The sequence below is a fragment of the Phoenix dactylifera genome, chromosome 9 (genome assembly GCF_051530095.1).
Source record: "Phoenix dactylifera cultivar Ajwa chromosome 9, Ajwa_hap1_PhDact_Kaust_v1.1, whole genome shotgun sequence".
Taxonomy (NCBI): Eukaryota; Viridiplantae; Streptophyta; class Magnoliopsida; order Arecales; family Arecaceae; genus Phoenix; species Phoenix dactylifera.
The window spans coordinates 27120285-27140476 of record NC_143198.1 but is presented as its reverse complement, the minus strand read 5'-3'; the positions used below and the strand labels follow the sequence as shown (position 1 = coordinate 27140476).

Here is a 20192-nt window from a genome sequence, read left to right as displayed (position 1 = left end):
AAAGTCGGGCCGATCGGGTGTCTTCATTCAAGCGACGGTACAGAAGAAGAACGAAACGAAGTGAGAGGCCGGGGGGCAGGGAAAAGAGTCGAGTCGATCAGGCTCGACGACCGGGACGGGCGCCTAACCTAAAAGGAACTAGTCTAGCCTTTTCGACGAAAGCTTAGCTTGGTAGGCGCTGCTTACTCAAAAGTCGCATTATCTATCACGAGCGCCTACCCGAACAAGAAGGATTTTTATTTAAAATGATTTTTCTATGCTCAAGCTTGGGCTACGATCATATCTAGTGCATGTTAGCTGCTTTTGGTTGGAAGGACTTCTTGTTACTATGGCTCGAACCCTCAACCTCATGAACATATACAAACTCACATGCCATCAAGGTGGAGGGGCCTTGGTGTTGGAAGGACTTCGTGGAGGAAGACTGGAGAGGATGGAATGGCAAGGTGGAGGAAGGAAAGGAGAACGAGGAGAGTGCACTCCATCTCCATGGGGGCAATTACTCGAGAAATGATGTGATGTGATGACGGGAACACGTGAGAAGTGTTATTTGTTTACTTCTTTATTAATTATTTGTTTGATATTATTTATTAGTTAGTCTTTATGGATATAAAGTCAAAACAGGCTGAGCTAGGCAGGAGAGCTCAACAATACGTGTTCCAGTCGGGCTTATTATCATTTAAGTCGAAGTTTACATCAAATAGAGTTAATTTTCTGTTAATTTTCATAGACCAAAAGTGTTCAAACTCGGTTTCTTTAAATCAAATTTTTGAAAAAGTAATGATGCTCTTTTTCTTACCAAAAAAAAAAAAGATGAATCAGAGCTGTTCATGAACTGGTCCATAAACTATTTTTTTTCTATGAGCTGAGTTTAGATGTCAGGTTTAGCCGCAAACAATATTTTAAAAACCCTATCTTACTATCCACACCAATATAATGGTATTATGTTGAGCACGGAATCCTTTATAGGTTCCAATCTCGTTCTTCTTTCATCCAGTTAAAAAAATTTCATTTCTTATAAATCAAAAAATTATTTTTAAAATAAAAAATAAAAACGAAAGAATTAAATATCTATTTTATATCAGATTTTTTACTTTTACTTTTACAAATAACAAAAGAGAAAAATAACATGGAATAAAATTGAGTCCTTTTTTTTTATTAACAAACAGTAAACTATTATTTTTTTTTAGAAAAAAAAATATTTAAATAATTTCTCAACTTAGGATCAATTTTATTTAATATCTCTCAAGTCTACAAAATTTTAAAATAATCTTTTAAATTAGTTAAATAGTTTAATATGATTCAGCTATTTCATTTTCTTACCTTTATGTAATGGCCCAGATATCATAACAATAATCCTGGATACTAATAATAGCTCATCTTCATTTATTTTTTTCAGACGCACAGCACAAGGCATAACAAGTGCGATATCCGTGAGGAACTGCTTATACCAAACTAATGATTCAGGCGACTTAATCATGATATAGCCTGTGCAATCAAATCCAACCCAATTTTCGAATGAAAACCATTGATAATGGGTGTCGGCATACCATGTGCAGTAGCTCAGTATCATCAATAAAGCCAATATCATTATCCTCTTAAAAACATATTCAAAATCCAAAAAGCTTGGTCAGAGTAAAGCTCCAGAATTTTGGAATACTTGGAAATATGTGATGGACCAGAAAGGTACCGCATTGGCAGTTCTAATAAAGTGAAAATTGAGCACCAAAATTCTCGCCATGGATGTGATTCACCGGTTTACAGTGTGGGGGCTTTCCTAACATATAAAATTAAAGAAAACCCCACTTCCTTTTGCAAGTCTCCTGTGAGTTATTTCCCCGCAAGTTGACAGTTTCGCAGCTTTCGCTGAGACCGCCCTCACATGATTGGCGAAACAGCGGTCCCAAGATTATAGAGGGCATGGAAGGCCAAGAAACAGCAGGGCATGCCCATTTCCACTAACAATCGCCACTTCATGTAATTTTTTTTTTCTTCTTTTCCTTGGCTATTTTTTCCCCTTCTTTCCACTTGGAGCATGTACATACATTATCCGTTGGAACGGAGCGGGCACAATGATTGTGGCATACTGATAGAGTGCCTAATACATCCTTGAAAATCCAAATTGAACGGCCCCGATCTTCCTGTGGGCACCAGCAGCAGCTGCTGCTGCTGCTGCTGCTGCAGAAATTCCATAGGGGGATCTTGCCTGCAGCAAGTTTGACTCCATTGTGATCCTGTCAGCTGGATCAGCCTTCCTCCCTCCTGAAAGAAAGAAGGGCGAAGCCCTCATATCAAGAGCTACGTCTGGGGCCATCTTGGTAGGTATGAACTGCTGGGGTTGTCTGTGCTGTACATACTCCCTCTCCACCTCTGCTGCGACTCTGTCAGAGCTCTCCGACTTGCCCGTGGTCCTGTGGAAACAGTAAACTGGAGGAATGACAGGCTGCGGTGGAAGCGCAGGATTCCTTATCAGCCTTCTTGGATCATAGGAATCCTTGAGACCTTCATTCTCATATGGCATTACTGAGCCAACAAGCTTTCCCGGCTTCGCTGAACAGAGGGAAAAAAAAGGGGGTATTATCAGTGCAGCACTAGGATGATAGCTGCTTCTTGCTATGGTTATTTTGTACTGAAGCACGTACTAGCTGGAATCCTTTGAGGTGCCTGCCAAGCCCTTGACATATTTCCCGACAACCTTTCTGTTTCTCGATAATTCTTACGTGCCTCATCTGAGGGTTGCCGGTCTCTGTATAGAGCCATATTAGGCCGTTCCTTGGGAGGAAATGGAGTAGAGTAGACAACTGTAGACCTGAAAGATACAAGAAAAAAAATAACAAGGATTGCAAAAAAATAAATAAATATTGATGGAAAAGGGAATACATATATGGAAAGACTTAAATCAATCAACCACAGAAATACAACTGGATATTACAAATCCACAAGCATTCCAACAGAAACCTCATGATGGAAAGTGTGCAACTATGCAAGCAGCCGACATTTAAGCAGAACAAGAATGAATGGAACATAAACCATTAAAATAAACTAACCAGAGCCTTAGAGCCTTAGAAAAGACAACTGAGCTATCCTGTTATATTACAATCAAAAAAATAATGCTTCAGATAACTTGTTATCACATATCAACCAACCATTTTCTATGAGACTTCCAACTCACAGTACTTCAAAAAGTACACACGATTTTGGTACTTCCTATATATAGTTCCTACAATTCCTATCAGCGCCCTCCTAGATCAAGTATGGCTTGGGATAGGGACAAACAGCTATATATTAGGCCCTAGTATCAGAATAAAAAATATTGTCCAAGTTCCTGATTCAAGATATCCTATTCTTTTTCTTATGCATAACCCAAATTCATATTTATGCCTCCTGTCATGGCTCAGATCAGCAGGCATGTAAATCATCAGGGAAGGGAATATAATTACCAAACACCATATATTCGGAAAGTAAGACACAATCAACCACCACTGTAATAATAGAAATTCACCAATAACTTGCCACCAGAACAAGATTACTCTCCATAGGTGTAGGTTACAGCATTCAACACAATCTGCAAGTTCCCATGCAGCACAATCATTGATATTATATATTCCTAGAAACCCTTCATTACCAATCATGCAATGATATCACAAATATACTGAGCACAGGTGTGCTGTCATTCCTCAGGATGCCTAATCATTGAGACCAAAATCAAAAAACCTATGCAATATGCAACTGCAACTATGTGCCTGACACAAATGATATCTTACATACACCTTATCCACTTAACACAAGCACAAGACAAAAATCATGAGATGCCATCATCTTCATGATAGCTAAATGCTACATGTGTAGGAATGTGGGGAATAATACCTAGGAAGAGAAACATGCTTTCTATCTGATGGAAGCACTGGCCCACTTTTGCCACCGTTTTCCTCGAGGTGAGCAAATTGCTTCCTGAATTGATCAATGGCACTGCATAAAAGAGGCAGACAGATAACATTACCATAGTTACAAATGTAAGAACATTTACAGTGAATCAGAATATAGAATGAACAGGAGAGAGGAAAAGAAAGAATTGGCAAAAGCAAAACCTAGGATAGAGGAAGGTTGTCCTCTCTGTTCCATTAACATAGTCCTTGAGCAATTGCGGATGATATTCCAATATCTCACGGAAGATAAGTTCCCTAATGTCTTCTTCAGTCACTCTCTGGCGCTCGAACTCAAACTCCATCTTTGTGATTGGTTGGCAAGATGGTTCTCTCTCCACTTTGGCCAGGCCTTTGAAGTATGGATCCGTCAATGCCTGATAAAATGTCAAATATGGAAAATCATATGTACAGAGGACAAGTTCTTATGATGCTATCCGCATAATAAATAACTGATGTAACATTAAAACTATTAAAGAAACCTCAAGCAAAAAAATGAGAATAGAGTGAAGAAGGAAATGCATCTGACTAAATATGCATACCTGTTCAGCTGTTAGCCGGTCCTTAGGATCAAACGCTAAAAGTCTTTCCAAAAGTTTTAGTGCCAGAGGATCTGCATTTGGGAACTTCTGTGCAAATTGTACAGGCTGTTTTTTCCTCATAGTGCTCAAGTATCTTCTTGCCTTCTCATTTCGCACCTGACGACAAAAACAGATGAACATTACATGAGGGGACCTTCAGCACTCATGTTCTAGCCTAGAGTATAAATCCACCTTCATAATGTACATTCATAGAATGAATACTGCCATACCCGAGATATTGTATCCGAGGAAGGTGTTCCAAGAAGATCAGTGATCAAGTCCAACTGATGAACCACATTTTTACCAGGAAATAAAGGCTTGCCTGTTAATATCTCAGCAAAAATGCAACCTATGCTCCATATATCAATAGCAGGAGTGTACTGCAATTTCCGAAATAACCATTCAGTCTCATCAAGAAAGACAAAACACTCCAAGACATGAACAGAAAGCTAACATCAAACCTCAACACATAGTGCCCCTAAGATATGATATTTCAGTTTCAGAAATTTAACATTCTGCCTGAACAAGCATTTTTTTAATTAAATTATTTTAGATTTTCGAAAGCTTTTTAGAGAAACCCGCTAAAATAAAGGCCCTTATCACCAAATTTTAGGATGTTTTGATGGTTCTCGAGCATCAGAATACTCCTACCAGGAGTACATGAAGACCACAACAGATAATCAACTTGACAAACAAAGAGGATAATGGTTGATACATGTCCAGTTGATGATCTTCCCTCTAGAAACAAGGTCATATATATCTTGAAGTGGCTCCTCAGCCAAGTAGATCCCATGGCCTACAATTTTCATTACTACATATGGAATCTCTGACTGTCCCAGGGAAGGAGCAAGAGTGCTGCCCATACAGGTCAAAGGTGCTCTTTCCAACTATTAAATTTTTACTTGGAGGTTGTACCACTAGTACAGAATGGTTGATAGAATCAAAACTAAATGCAATGTCATTATGCAAGCAAAGAAAAAATAGCACGACATTAGATAAATGTTTTGTAAGTCTGTCATCTGTATACCTTCAAAATAGCATTAAAATGTCTTTGGCAAGCATTGTTTTATAACAGGAGCTTCTTTAAAGTCATTCCTTGTAAGAAGGACAATAAAACAAGGCCAATGTCATCTTCAGAATATTTGTCTGGAAAATGAGAGATGAAGAAGGTCTATGCATCGCTGAAATAAAAAGATGAGAAGAAGCTTGAGGGAAAATCATTATAGCAGAGGCTGGATGGGATTCCTGATGCTTTTGAAAATTTTACTAACAAAAAATCTCATCAGATCAAGTGCAACTAAAAGCCCATCTAGAAGACATACTTTCACTAGTAAACTTGTTCCTGCAGCATGCTGAAAATGGATTTTCCCACAGTCCAGTCACTAGACAACATCCCATTGTGGAAAGAAGCTTAACATAGCAAGACATCAGGAAGAAACACACTACGCACATTACTGCCCAAGATCAATCTCAAAAAAAAAAAAAAAAAAAAAACATTAAAGAAGCAAAGGAAAAGAGACAGAACACACCCAAGACCATGGAACAGGCACGATTTCATAAGAAAGTCAGCAAATTCTCAGATAGGATTCCTAAAAACATAATAAACCTATGCAAAAGGCCAATCTAAGTGTAGCCATGTTGCAAAATGCTGATTAATGCATGAAATGGCATCACAAAGATAAATATTAAATGGTCTTTTTAGTTCTGCACATTCAATATAGGATGCTTTTTTCACTCAACAGTAGAATAAAAAAATTACTAGCCTATAGAAACTCAAAATCATACTGTAATGAGAATTATGGAGCGGTGCAAAGCATACCTTAGAAAAGAATGATCCACATAACTCGGGAGCTCTGTACCATCTGGTTGCAACATAATCCTGCATAAAATAATGGTGCTTCAGAAGGTGAAAATAGGTAAAAGACTGGTTCGAGATGAACTAAAATGGCAATTGAGTATCTAAATAAGCTAGATGCTAGCAAATAGATTAGAAGATGACATAAGAAAATCAGACTCAACTCCTTGACATACCGTCCAAAATATTGTTGTTGGGGTATCGCTAAATGCAACTCTCGCTAGTCCAAAATCACAAATTTTGAGTTTGCAGTTGGAATTTGCCAGTATGTTCTTGGGCTTTAAATCACGATGATAAACATTAGCTGCACTCAAATGGGTTTGTATTAAAACCATGCCAAACACTCTTGACGCTACCAATAATAAACTACAGTATATTCCATCAAGCAAATAATGCACAAGATTGACAAGGCATCATAAATATAAATGTCGCCCACTAAATAATGAATCAAAAAGCATAAGCATTTCCTGTGCTTCATAAACAAGGGTTTCTAATAAATGCAGCAAATGCACACTAACATGATAACTCAGATAGAATTAATGGAACATTAAAATACTAAAATTTGGAGCATACAAAACACCTAAATCAAGATGCACAGTGAAAACTGAATAAATAGACTCAGATGACAACCCACTGCCTGATGATTGTGGGATTTTTTATGGTATCATTTATTAAACTGAAAGGAAATTTTAGCTCTCTTGTATAGACTTACCTCATACTTTTGATAGAAATGATAAGATTTTGTCAAAAAAAAAAAAGAGAATTAACTGATAAACAATATTTCATGACAAGACACCATATAAACAAAAGAACTATGAATGAAACTTTTTAGGAGTAGGAACCAATTGAAGCAGAAACAAAAAAGAAAGGAAAAGAAAAAAAGAAAAGATCTATTGCTACTGCCACAGTCATAATGTCTTACCAAGAAAATCCACAAAATGTTTGCTTTCATCTATATTGATTCATGATGTAGCATAACTGGAAGGTTAATGATAACTTTTCTGTTATAACTGAATTATGTCGATTAAGAAGAGTTCAAATGTGTAATCGCAGCATGTCAGTGACCAGGGAACATCAAGGGCGGGGCAATTCTTTTCCCTGAACCAATCTGGTTTGGATAGTGCATATTGTAATACAGGTAAATTTAGATCGGACATCATGACTTCAATTTTTACATGGAATGAGATAGACAAGACACTGCCAGAAATGGTTAATTATAGGTTGGACACGTCAAAATGACTGTTAATAGGCTCGTCTTCTTCTCCCTTGTCCGTCTCTTAGAATATGTCAAAGAAAGACACAAGAAAGAGTGACTGTTGTAGCAAGAGACAGTAAACTCGTCTGTTCAAACATGATAACAAAAACTAAATGGAGCAAATTGTCATAGTGTAGCTAGCTTTACCCAAAACAAACTTAAATCTGAGTGTACAAATGATTCTTTCAACTAAATTTCATCCTATTCCTCCATTCTCTTCAGCTCTCTCCTTCGATTCTCAGCAGTTGCATTTCTCAGCCTCCTCCCGATAGAAACAAAAGGCAAGACAGCCTGTTTTAATTTCCTCTCTTTATCACCTATTTCAAGCAAGATCATACAATATCTAACTACAAAGCAAGCATATTATACTGAAGCCACTTGCCAAATTCTGTTCGATATTTAGATGAATCTGATTAAGGTAGCAATTTTTTTCAGCGAACATTAAGGTGAATATTTCAGTCATTTATGTTGAACAAATTCTGGTAGACAGTTAGGGGGCATGAATAACATGAGATGCTCTAAAATAAATGATAACTTAAGGATAAAGATTATGCCACAACTGTGAATTAGAATGTAAAGTCCAACAGATGCACGACTATTAAGTTCACAAGAGAGTAGCATGTCTAAAGATGAAGAGGGACTTAAATTTGGGTTGAAAGTTCAACAAACAAAGGCAACATCTAATGATACTTAAATGGACATTGCAAAAAAAGATTAGAAGATTTGCCTTCATTAACATTTAATAATTATTCATTAACAAAATCAGATGTCTTGTTAACACCAGACCCAGCTACAGATGGTACAAGTTGCTAGCAATAGTTATGTGCAGAGAGGCACTATATCCTTCAATGGGTAAAAATGTTCAATAAGAATTTTTTTGAAGAAAATTTTATATCAAATCACTCGATGGCACAAATGATGTTTGGTAATAATATGAAGGTTCAAACCTGTATGGATATATTTCAAAGCACGCAGAAGCTGATAAAGAAAAAACTGATAATGTTCTTTTGTCAAGTCGTCATTAGCTTTGATGACTTGGTGAAGATCCGACTCCATGAGCTCAAAAACAACATAAATATCTTTGAAATCCCTTCTTGATGGAGGCAGCATAATGTGCTTGATCTCTACAATGTCAGGATGTCTTAGAAGCCTGAGAAGCTTAATCTCACGGAGGATCCGAGCAGCATCAGATAAGTGTTCAAAGATATCATGTATCTTTTTGATTGCCACTTTTTCACCAGTATGTGTATCAATTGCTGAACACACAACTCCATAGCTTCCTTTACCAATGACCTCCTGAATTTTGTATCTATTGGCATCACCATATTCAGTGAAAAATTCCATCTCTGATGAACTCTGCAAAAAGTCATCCAATTGCAATAACCGATGACATTTACAGCAATACAGCAGGTAACTTTTATCGATGCTAACGGCAGAGGAAAAAAGATTTTATGTGGAATCAAAAGAAAATGGAAACAAAATAAAATTTTAACAGCAGATTTTACTAAAAAGGCCATCGCCATGTAATGTCCATCTCTCTCAAAATGTGTATAGATCCTAGAAAAAGTTATAAGATAACACCAACAGAACATATATTTATTCTATTATTGCTAATCAATTAAAAATGACTGAAAAGAACTACAGTGAACTACTGGCTTCTCAGAGTCCCGCAACTCTCCTAGAGCTCTTGGAGATTATATCATAAACAATTTTCATTACATCTATAGTTCAACAGTCAACGGAATTTCATGTAAATAAATTAAATTCCTAGAACTTTATAAAAACATTAAAAAGTAAAAGGCGAAAGTTGCCAAGCAGGCTTTTATGTTAAAGAAAAAACCTTTTTAATTCAAATTAAGTATAAGAGAATTTCACAATTATACATTTCACTTAATGCAAGGAGCTAGGAAGCAATTTTTTCCTGATCAAAGAAACATTGTTAAAGCAGGGTTCTTCTTGCTGTCACATATGCACTGATCCACTTGTCCTCAAGGACAGGTGACAGTTGGCATGCATGGCCCTGTGCCAGTCACACAAGCATTGACTGAGATTTATTGAATTTTCAAAAACTAAATTGTTTAAGAGTTTAGCATCAAAGAATAACACCAAGAACCATCTCATACATGATGTAGGCGTGTCAAGCCTCTCAATCTTAAAGTTTATCTCTCTTTACAAAATACCAGAAAATTTTCAACCATATCTAATGATAATTCAACTGAACTTCGCACTCATCAATGCTGAAAATGGAAACAAGAATAGAAACAACAACAACAACAATAACAAAGAGAATTCCCTAAACTCCTTGCTTACGCTCAGAACACGACCTGCCCCCATCGCACCAACCACACAGAACAGGCAGTCCAACAAAACAATAACTTCTGTAGAAGGTACGCCACTATGAAAAAGAAAAACAGGCAAAACTAGGCGGTTGATTGAGGTCATGAGATGCGAGAAAACAACTCAAAAGGAAACCTACCTTTTATACTAAAAATATTTGCATTCCAAGAAAAAGGAAAAGCGAGGAAGAACTTATCATAAAAAAATGCGGGAAGTGAGCGTGGAACCTGGTTCTTAGAAACAGTCTTGTCATGGACGATAAGAAACAAAAGAAGAAGAGGATTGCAAGAAGAAAAAGGGAATCGAGAAAGGAGAATTATGGAAGAAGAAAACGAGCAAAAAAAGTTGAACAGTAAACAACCAGCATTCGAACGATTCCGGACGATGCAAAAAAATCGTATTTACTAGCACATCGCCAATCCAGTTCGTCTACGAAAAGACTTCCCCTGAGAAACCAGTCTCATACCCAAATCGAACAGAGAAGCAAAACCAACAGCCTAAGAACAGGTCGAGAAAAAATCTGACCTTCCTTCGATGATCTTGCTGCATTTCTTCACAGATCTCCAAACCCCAAGATTCAAGATCTCGCCTTTCCCTCTTCTTGCCTCACGTTCCACTCTTTCCCTTGTTCTTGATGTCTCTCCTCAAATCTCTCTCGAAACCGAAAGATCTACGGGAAATCAGCCACATTTGTCCCAGCTACCCGTGCCCCGGATCACCAGCCCGAAGTCCCGCCCCGACCACCGCCAATCCTCCGGATAATATAAACACCGAAGCCGATCAAGCCGATCAAGCCGATCTCTCATGCACTCCACCACCCTCGAGACGACAACGCGGGCGACGAGGCCGCCGGCCGCTCCAATCATAGAGTGGAGAAGAAGCCCCTCCTCCTCCCCGCTTGTTTCATCTCCGCCACCGCTGCCGCCGCGCCCAGTGCCACACAATTCCGGTACGTCCGCCGCTCAAGAACCACTCCACCAATCGACCGAGGCCGAGATCGAAATAGATATCTAAAGCGAAAGAGATAAATGGGAAGGGGGGGGGAGGGGATCCAATCCCTAATCCTGGGCGGGTTATGCTTCGATTTTCAGAAAGAAGAAGAAGAGAATGGGGGAGAGGAGGGAGTGGGGTTCTTGTTCTTGTGGTCATGACTCTGGGGCGTTTATATATTTTCGGGGGACGAGAATACCCCTCACCGGCAAGCGGGGTCGTATATACGGAAGTGGCAGTATGGGGTAAATAAGGTGGGTTGGGGGGCGTTTTTGAACGCGCGGCCAGCGGATCCGGTCCGATTTGGCGGGTTGCGTTTGCGTGCGTGCTGCCGGACTCGGCGCTGGCAGGCGGAGGTCGGAGCCGTGGAATCTTCCCTCTGCTTGAATTGATGGAGTTTAATGGGGGTGGTAAGTTTTAGCTACAAGTATTGATGTCTCAACTAATTCTTTATTTTTTTAGGTTTCAAGTCCCGTGTTTCTAGAACCAACCGTTGCAGGTTTTTCCGACTGATATCTCAACTAAAATCATGCTTTTCTATGAAGACTCTTGATAGGTGTATAAATTGGGTCATAGATAACCCCTATTTCATTTAATGAACTCGAATTTTCATACATCTATACATATATTTTATGTAAATCCTTTTCCTTTCTTTTTTTTTTTTTTTTTTATACAGACATTTATATATTACGAATATGGCCACATCCAATAAAATTAGAAACAATAAGTTGTAGAATGCCGTAAGCAATTCTCCCTCTCCGGCCCACAGTGCCCCCAGAGTAGCAGGCCACATAAGAAGCCATTCAGTTCACAGCCCCGTTGGTCTCTCTGAACACATGTTTAATCTGAAATGTCACTTCATCTTTCACCATCGCCCAAATATTCCGAAGCAGGAGGTGTCTCCCTCCACCATCGCTCGAGTGGCCCTAAATCTAACTGATCACGATAGCCGAGTCGTCCTCCAATATAATTGAGCTAATCTGTAGCACTCATCGTGCATGACTCAGATCAGCCCATATCGCCCGCGGTGCATCATGGAAACATAAAAGTATATGGGCATGCATATGCATAAATTATCAAATTGCCATGTGTTAATTATACAACGCCAAGTATTTCTTTTCAACTGATCTTAACAGAGTTGCAGTGTAGTGATGATGTTCTCTAATGAAGAATGTTCCCACCAGAAAAATTGCAGAAATATTCTATTTATTGAGGGAATTAAGATGATTGATCATAATTGACTAAAATGATTGTGATGCTTTGTCATTGATTGATTTTTACAGTATCCTGAAAAAATCTAGTATGTTAGTTCCTAATCATCATTTTCTTCAAAGAGAGCAACTTTGTATCCGTTTGAAAATCTTCATCATGGTTACAAAGCCAGACCAATCATTTCACAATAAGAAATGGTAATATTTAGTTGCGATGGTCCTAACCTATGTCCATCCTTTCCCCACTAAAAGTTGCAGAAATATCCATCAATAGATGCTTATCTTTTGTTCGATCCTGTTAGGTGTGGGGTTTCGCCAACCACAAGTTTAAAATAATGCACCGATAATGACTCGTCGTACTTCAATGTGGACCAATTAACAAAAGCAATCAAAGAATAGACTTGATCACAAAGATACTAACCCCAACAAGTAATGGAAATTTAATAGTACCAACTCTCCCAAGCGAAAAATTTCTTATGCAATAGACATACTGAACTATTCATGGTATAGTTTTCGCCAGAACATGAATAATCTTAGGAGCCGGATCTAAGGATGGATCTCCTCCCAAACAATTGAAGCCACCATTCTAATGCTATTACAGCTGTTACTTGAGACCGTTCCAAGCATTGAACATCTCAAATTAGTAGTTCATTACCATCTTTATCCTTTCTTATACCAATGTTCCAACCATATATTGGTAGGGGTACAAATGGGTCAGGTTGGATCAGAACTAATCCTGAGTAACTCCTATCCAATTCGATTTTTTGTTCGGGTCCTAATTTTGAACCTACAACTTCCTTATTTTGGCGCTGCAGTGCACCAAATATAGCTGTACGGTACTAAGAGTCCAACTAAGAAGACAGTGGGGCTGGCTGTCCATTAAGCTGTGTCTGGCTTTTGAGTTCAGAGGTCAGAGAATGGGGACCAAGCCATGCGCACGGATAAGAGTTGAAGGACACAAGAGGACGGCCTTTTTATATAGTCCTTCCATATACCTTCACCATCCCCAGTCCTGAGGACCTCACCATATACTATTGAGAGCTCACAAAGCCTCACCTACCATCGCCAAGGCTGTCCATAATATTAATCTAAAGCTACACACCTTCCTTAAAAAACTCATCCCTCTGAACCAAATCGTTACGTTTTTGATCCAAACAAAAATATATCTTAATTAATCAATAATAGAAGAAGTTGAGTCATGTATTAGAAGTCAAAAAGAACAAGAATGAAGGGAGGCTTTCTATGCTAATTTTTTCCGATAAAATATTCTCATTTTAGATTGCTCAAGTAGAGAATTCTATTTTTCCTTGTCAACATGGTTCCGCCTTAGTTGCATAGGATGAAGTTCCAGCCAGCTACATCTTCTATAAAACATCCTCTTAAAAGTTAAATATGATTGAAGCATATTATGTTATGGCTACTATTCCACTATTATGCAGTCTTTGAAAGGAAAGAAACTGCATAACAGATCAGCCCTGCTTTCGACTTGTGCCGCAGCTGCAATCAACCTCTTCAATGACTGAGAAATAACAATTTTGTTTCTTTCAGCTACAGCTCCTGTTCAATCTCTGCTTCCTATCATTTGTCAAATCTCGAGCTTCAGTTATTATCACGGTGGTGGTTTAAGTGAAATATCTTCATCTGATTTTGTTGAATTTCCAATGGTACAGTATGCTGCCTTTGAAGAGTTGTTCTTGTTTCTTCAATTGTTGGAAACTCACAACAAAGAAATGAAGCATTCTGGTAGGAAGCTAAATTGAAACAAAGACCAATCTGATAGAAAGTTGAACTCAACTCCTAACTATCAGTTGGGTACAATCTTTTCCTCATCATATTGCTTACTGTTTCGTCTATTTTTTCTCACTGTCTGTTACTTATTCCCCTCCTGCCTTCATATTGTACATTCCATCCCCATGTTTTTCTGGCACATGTACATACTTCTCTCTTGTATTCAATAAAGCAGCTGAGAGCCTAACGCGGTATTTAACAAATGATCTTTTTGCCTTCTGCGCTATTTGCATGCAGGCACATGAGTGCTGATGGGAATCCCTGTCTCTTCTCTTCTTGGTCCACAGCATGGTCCAAAGTTACGGCGCTTGGAACATTATATAACAGCCACTATACCAGAAAATTACAGTGTCGTTTACTACCAGTAATAATATCCAAGGCACTTGCTATTTGATTTTATATATATGTCATTCTATCATAATAATTGTATAAAGAAAAAAATGTTCTTCTTAGTTAATAACAAAGTAATGTTTCTAAATTCGATCAATTGCAATATAATGTTCTTATCAATTTAGTTGCCGATTAATTTATGCAGATAATGATTTTGCTATCTTATTTTTACCGAAATGATTGTTGTAATATGTATAGTTTTTTTTCTGCTGAAATAGATGATTCATACATATTTAGTATGGATACATCTAATAAAATTAGAATTCTCCAACCCATAAAGTCCCTTCGGAATGACTGGCGATATACGAAGCCATTCAGTCTGCGTCCCCGTTTGCTTCTCTGAAATAATTGTTATAATATATTGATAACTATAGTGAGCCTATTGTATAAGAATAATCAATGTTATTTTCACATCTCTGGGACAAAATTTGTCCGGCACAAAATTTTCATGGGCAAAGCATAAGTGAACTTTTGAAAGTGATATTGTTGGCCGCTGAGATGGTAGCTCAGTGGAACAGAGTTTTATTTCCAATCAAGTGGTTCCGAGTTCGAAATGCACGGACGTCGATTAAATTGTGGAGACCGGATGCTCTCTGCTTGGATACAGGGTTTGGAAGGGTTACTGGTCCGCTGATAGCCTCGGTGGTGCTAGGTGTCAAAGCTTAAAGAAATCACCGAACTGGGCTCATGGATGGAGAAAGTATGAGTAAAATTGGCCGGGATGCCCAATATACGGTCATTTCTGCCCGCATCGAATATTCTTCTGAAGAATATTCGATGCGGGTACAGTGGAGACGGCTATACGAGAGTGGGCTTGTCCCTTCCTTTCTCCTTCTCTAAGGAAAAAAAAAAAAAAAGTGATTTTGTTGAAACCATTTTGTTTCTGTTTTGAGCAAAGGTGGTGTTCGAACCTTAATCTAAGTAACCATCTAAATTCTGAAAAATTCAGAAGCGTGCAGAGTACCTAACGTAAAGCGGTTGGGTGGTTCTATATACACCCCCCCTATTGCTCAGGACACCCCCCAAAAATTAAAAAAAAATTAAATACTCTCTACACCCCTCATTTGCTAAGGACACCCCTAAAAAATTAAAAATTCCTAAATTACCCCCCACCCTCCCCACCCCCTCACCTAAATTGCTCTCTACACCCCCCCCAAACCCCGCTCTTCCCCTCCAAAACACCTCGCCAACGCCCAAAACCCCCCCGTTCCCCCTTCTCCCTCTCGTCGCCGGCATTCTCCCGATCTCCGACCACCTCGCCGGCTTCTCCCGGAACCACCTCACCGGCTTCTCCCGAATTTTTTTTTTTTCACGGTTCGTGCTCCGTTCGGCACTGGATCGCCGAACAAAAGGCTTCTGTTCGGCTGAACAGTGCCGGACAGAAGCCTTCTGTTCGGCACTGTGCAGCCGAACAGATCTGTTCGGTTGAGGGTTGCCGAACAGAAGGCTTCTGTTCGGCACTGTTCAGCCGAACAGAAGCCTTTTGTTCGGCGATCCAGTGCCGAACGGAGCACGAACCGTGAAAAAAAAAAATTTCGAAACAAGGTGGAACACGTACCTTTGCGGCCGATTCTTCGTCCCAAATCACTAGTTGCTTGTCCATGCTTCGAATGGGGCTTAAATCTCCTTCAAAGATCGCCTAAACGATGTAAATGGATCGAGGGGTTTAAGGGGGGGTTTGAGGGGTGTTTTTTTTTTTTCTTTTCAAAACGAAACGGAGGAGGAGGAAGGGGGGGTGTACTAAAAAAATTTCAAGGGCAATATGGTAATTACACTAAAGGTTAGTTTGGGTATTTTCTTTTTGGTTTTTGGGGGGTGTCCTTAGCAATAGGGGGGGTGTATATAGAACCACCCGCAGCGGTTGCTATCACATGAGCGTTACCGCTACTCTTTTCTATTTTATATTATCCAATCGAACGCCGTGAAGCCTCTTCGCATTTCCCTTTCCGTCCGACATCGACTCGCTCGGTGTCGGTGCCGTTTAGCTTGCGGCTCCCATCGGCTACGTTTTCGAGGTACAACGTGTCAGGCTTTTGGTGATGGCATTCTCTGTTCTCTCCACCTCTCATCCAAATCCCCGAGCAAGTCCTCATCCAAAGGAGAAATAAATTTATCCATATCTTCAGGTAAGGCTACTGATAGAGTCAGCCAGTCAGGATGGTGAGATTAGCTTGCTGTGCCGCAAAATTTTTCTCTTCACTGGTAGACTCGAAGTATGAGCAAGTGTAAATCCACCATGATCAATTGGCTTGAAGTATATGATTCTATTTATGAATTGGGCGGTCTCCTCTCTTGTTTTGTAAACCACCGTGCTATTATTTTAAATAAGTCTAGAATGTGTAACGCTATTATGCCTCCTCTTATTATATGACATCTATTTTTTACCAACCCAATATTGGTTTGATTTAAATATCTACTATGATTCAGAATTATATTAGAATGGACTTGCCGTGGCAGAGAATGTTGTTATGAAATGTGTGTGTGTCTCTCTCTCCGTTCTAAATTATTTTTAGCTTTTGTTTGAATGCTCTAAGTTCCAATCAATTAAGGCCGATGTTACAGTTGAATTAGTGCATCTCCAATGATTTCAGCTCAAGTGACAATGGATTCTAGAATGTGATTTTTTTATAAAAAAAGGCAAAGTTATCAAGGAAAATCTCTTTTTTTTTTTTTAAATTCTCAGTACCTTCCCTTGTCATTGCCTAGGAGCGAAAAAAACCAAAAAACAAAATCTTGTACGCTACGATGTATCTTAAGGATGTTGTGATCCTAAAAAAGTTTGAGATGTAAAACATATTTATTGATAGATGGAAAGGAAAAAAACAAAAGAAAGGCTCACCCTAACAAGTTCACATTATGATTGGGAAAAATTGTTTGGACAAGCGGGGATGCCCTGTGGAACCAAGAAGTATATTAATAGGCCTTGACTTACAGCATCATTACGTAGCATTACCAACACATCAACAACATTAACATAGGCCTTGACTTGATCATTAAACTACCACTAAACTAAGTGGTTTGATTCTTGCCAATGGACTTCGAACCATATGTGGAATGGCACTTTACTTCTTGGTGCTTGGGCAATGAACATGCAAGTTCCAGGTTTAAATCTTCTGGAGATAAGCTTCTCCTCTCTTAGTTAGGAGAAAAAAAATTGATTGATTCGAAATCATTTCTATTAGTTCTATAGACTGAATTAGCCCATATGTTCTCAACCACTTATACTGTCTTTGGCTATTAATTTCTTGCTACTCATCTATAATGCAACTGGTAGGTAGAATACCAAATATCACATTCCCGGAAGCACAATACTTGTTCAAATGTCAACAGTGTAATAATACCAAGTGGATAACACCTATGGTCACAAAGTGAAAGCGGAATTATTAGGTGGGAAGCCCCACATCAATACTCACTAACTACTCAATCCTTTGAGTCTAGGCCTAATTTTTTGAAGAGTTCCCTCAAAAAGAAAAAATGAGGGAAGACGTTACAACTGCTGGTAGCAAGAAAAATCTTTTCGCATCGATGTTGGATATAGTACACATCTAGACTTCAAAATGAGTTCAAGGTCGCATTTAACGGCTATGTCTTTAGATTCCAGTGAACCATTAGACAGCACTAACATTCTGGCAAAGTTCCTTTTGTATACTTTAATGCCAAGTGGAACGTAATAACTTTCTTTGTTTTTCCATGGATCCAGTTTATACCTTCTTTTGTTTTTCTTTGGTTTTTTTGTTTCTTTCTTGTGTGTGTGTGTGTGTGTTTATCCTTTCTATATTTCCTGTTTAGAAAGATCGACAGCCAAAAGATTGATGAAGGCAGCTCCACCACAAGCATCAAAGTGCCAAAGTGGCGCACTTATCGTAGTGACCAGGGCTAAATGGATTGTCTGAAAGAAAGAACCCACCACCATGCAACATGGGCCTACTTGAAAGACTGGTTAATGGATGGATGGAGTCCCAGTCACCAAAGATCTCTGCGTATCATCTTATGATTATTTTAAGATGTCATAATTATTGGAGGAGAATTATTGGCAGCCAATTGCCAAGCTAGTTCCAAATGAGACCACCACGGACCCCACTTTTTAAACTCTAACTGACATGAAGGTCCCCATCAGCTTTCTCAGTAGGGCAGGGGTCTCTTTCCCAGTTTAAATTAAATTTCCATGGATCTATATATTAGATCATGGAAGGGATCCTTCGACAAGTGGGGAGTAGTTCTCGACAAAGGAAGGCCAGCCAATTAGGGTGGCATTTCTATGATGGACCGGATATGTTCTTTTAGAGTAGCTTTTCTGGCTTCTCTCTCGACGGCCACGGCATCTTTGAAGGCTCCTTTTGGTGAGATCTTCACCACTAGCTTAAAAAGAAGCAAGGGAAGGCTTTTCTTAGGGATAACGTTTCAGAGTTCCTGATGACCCTGAAATTTGACAGGCAAAAGAAAGCGTTCTTCTTTCCTTTTTGAGTTTTTGAGTTCTTGTACCTCCTTATCACCTAAGGTTTATGATGTACTTTGATCTGGTTCATTTCCTATTTCACATGCCACAGGCCAAAACTAATTGGTTTAGAGTTGTGGCTATTGTCGTAGGTTAGATTAAGGCAACTCTCAACGGGAGGCCCATTAGGCCCTTATAGGGCATGAATTGATTTAAGAGCCCAGTTGCCATGACAAGGAATTTCAGTACTTTTGTTGCATATTTTATGAACTTAAGTAACTGAAAATTCAATTGTTTTTTATTTTGCATCATGAATATATTTGTTACGGGAAAGTTGAAGTATGGCATTTTGAGGGCCTGTTTGGATAATCCGGTGCTATCCAGCAAGATTCCTTCATGGTAGCAAGAAGAAGAGGACTAAAGATAGGAAGAAGAAGAAGAAAATAAGTCTACTTGTGGAGGTCCCCAGGCTGAGCCTACTATCTGAAATTCCTGCTCTTAATCACAAGGATCCAGCGGGTTTACCCAAACACCCTTAATACGTCCCCAGATAAATGATTTTGGACCTGGATTCACTCTCAAAAGTTTTTTTTTTTTTTTTTTTTGATACAGCGACTCACATACGACATGTAAGTGCAACTAACAAAATCAGAAAAAATGGAATAGTAATAAATCCATCTTGAAGGCCTGACTCAGTATCATTCTTTTCACCCGCTTCGAATTATTAACCTAGATGTATTGTACTATATATATATATATAAACCTAGATGTAGATAGGACCAAGAAACTCTAAACGGGCTGGGCTAAGCCCTTTGGTCATTTCTCATGGGATTCATGATATAGATGATATACTCGAAGCTAGGCCGAGAGAATAACAAACGGAAAAGACTTGAGGAGAGCAACTCTAAGATGATCTTGAGAGCTGCAATTCAAAGAAATTGACCATCATGTTTATACTCCAATGCTCGAACATGGAATGTAAGGTGATAGGTAGAGTTGGACCTCAAATGGAGCAAATAAATAGCTGAGCAAATTAGGCACGGCTGTGATTGCGTCTAATCACGTAGGTGCAATAGCTTTTTGGGCCTAAAGTACTAGGTCTACAAGGACCTTGGGTCAATTTCTTTGTCAAGAGACTGGAAACCACAGAAATACAGAATTCCCCACAACGTAGAAGTTGGTTATCAATAATAAACAACTAATCAAGATGGTTATTTTTTTTTTTGATAAAATGTGCCTATAAGCAATGATCTACATAATCCTCTTCCAAATACCTGACCATCTCAAAGCAGTGCAATGAGCCCCGGCGATTGCATGAATCACACATGCGTAACGCGCATGAGCCATGCAGCAAAAAAACTAAGCTTATTGGAAGTAGAGGGGGCAAATACTCATTCTTTCAATATAATGGTTAAAGATAAGCATGAGGT

At 38.9% G+C, this 20192-nt stretch overlaps 1 protein-coding gene across 1 annotated transcript; it reads right to left on the bottom strand.

The window, feature by feature from the left end:
- Positions 1-1564: 1564 nt before the first annotated feature.
- LOC103713239 (mitogen-activated protein kinase 10) lies at positions 1565-11328 on the bottom strand. The gene is made up of 10 exons (XM_008800101.5): positions 10474-11328; positions 8559-8967; positions 6533-6660; positions 6321-6380; positions 4732-4881; positions 4463-4618; positions 4086-4297; positions 3865-3966; positions 2640-2806; positions 1565-2547 (listed from the first exon to the last, which is right to left on the bottom strand). Exons 1-10 carry the CDS (start codon positions 10495-10497, stop codon positions 2096-2098), a joined length of 1860 nt encoding a protein of 619 aa, XP_008798323.2. The 5' UTR covers positions 10498-11328; the 3' UTR covers positions 1565-2095.
- Between the last annotated feature and the right edge of the window lie 8864 nt (positions 11329-20192).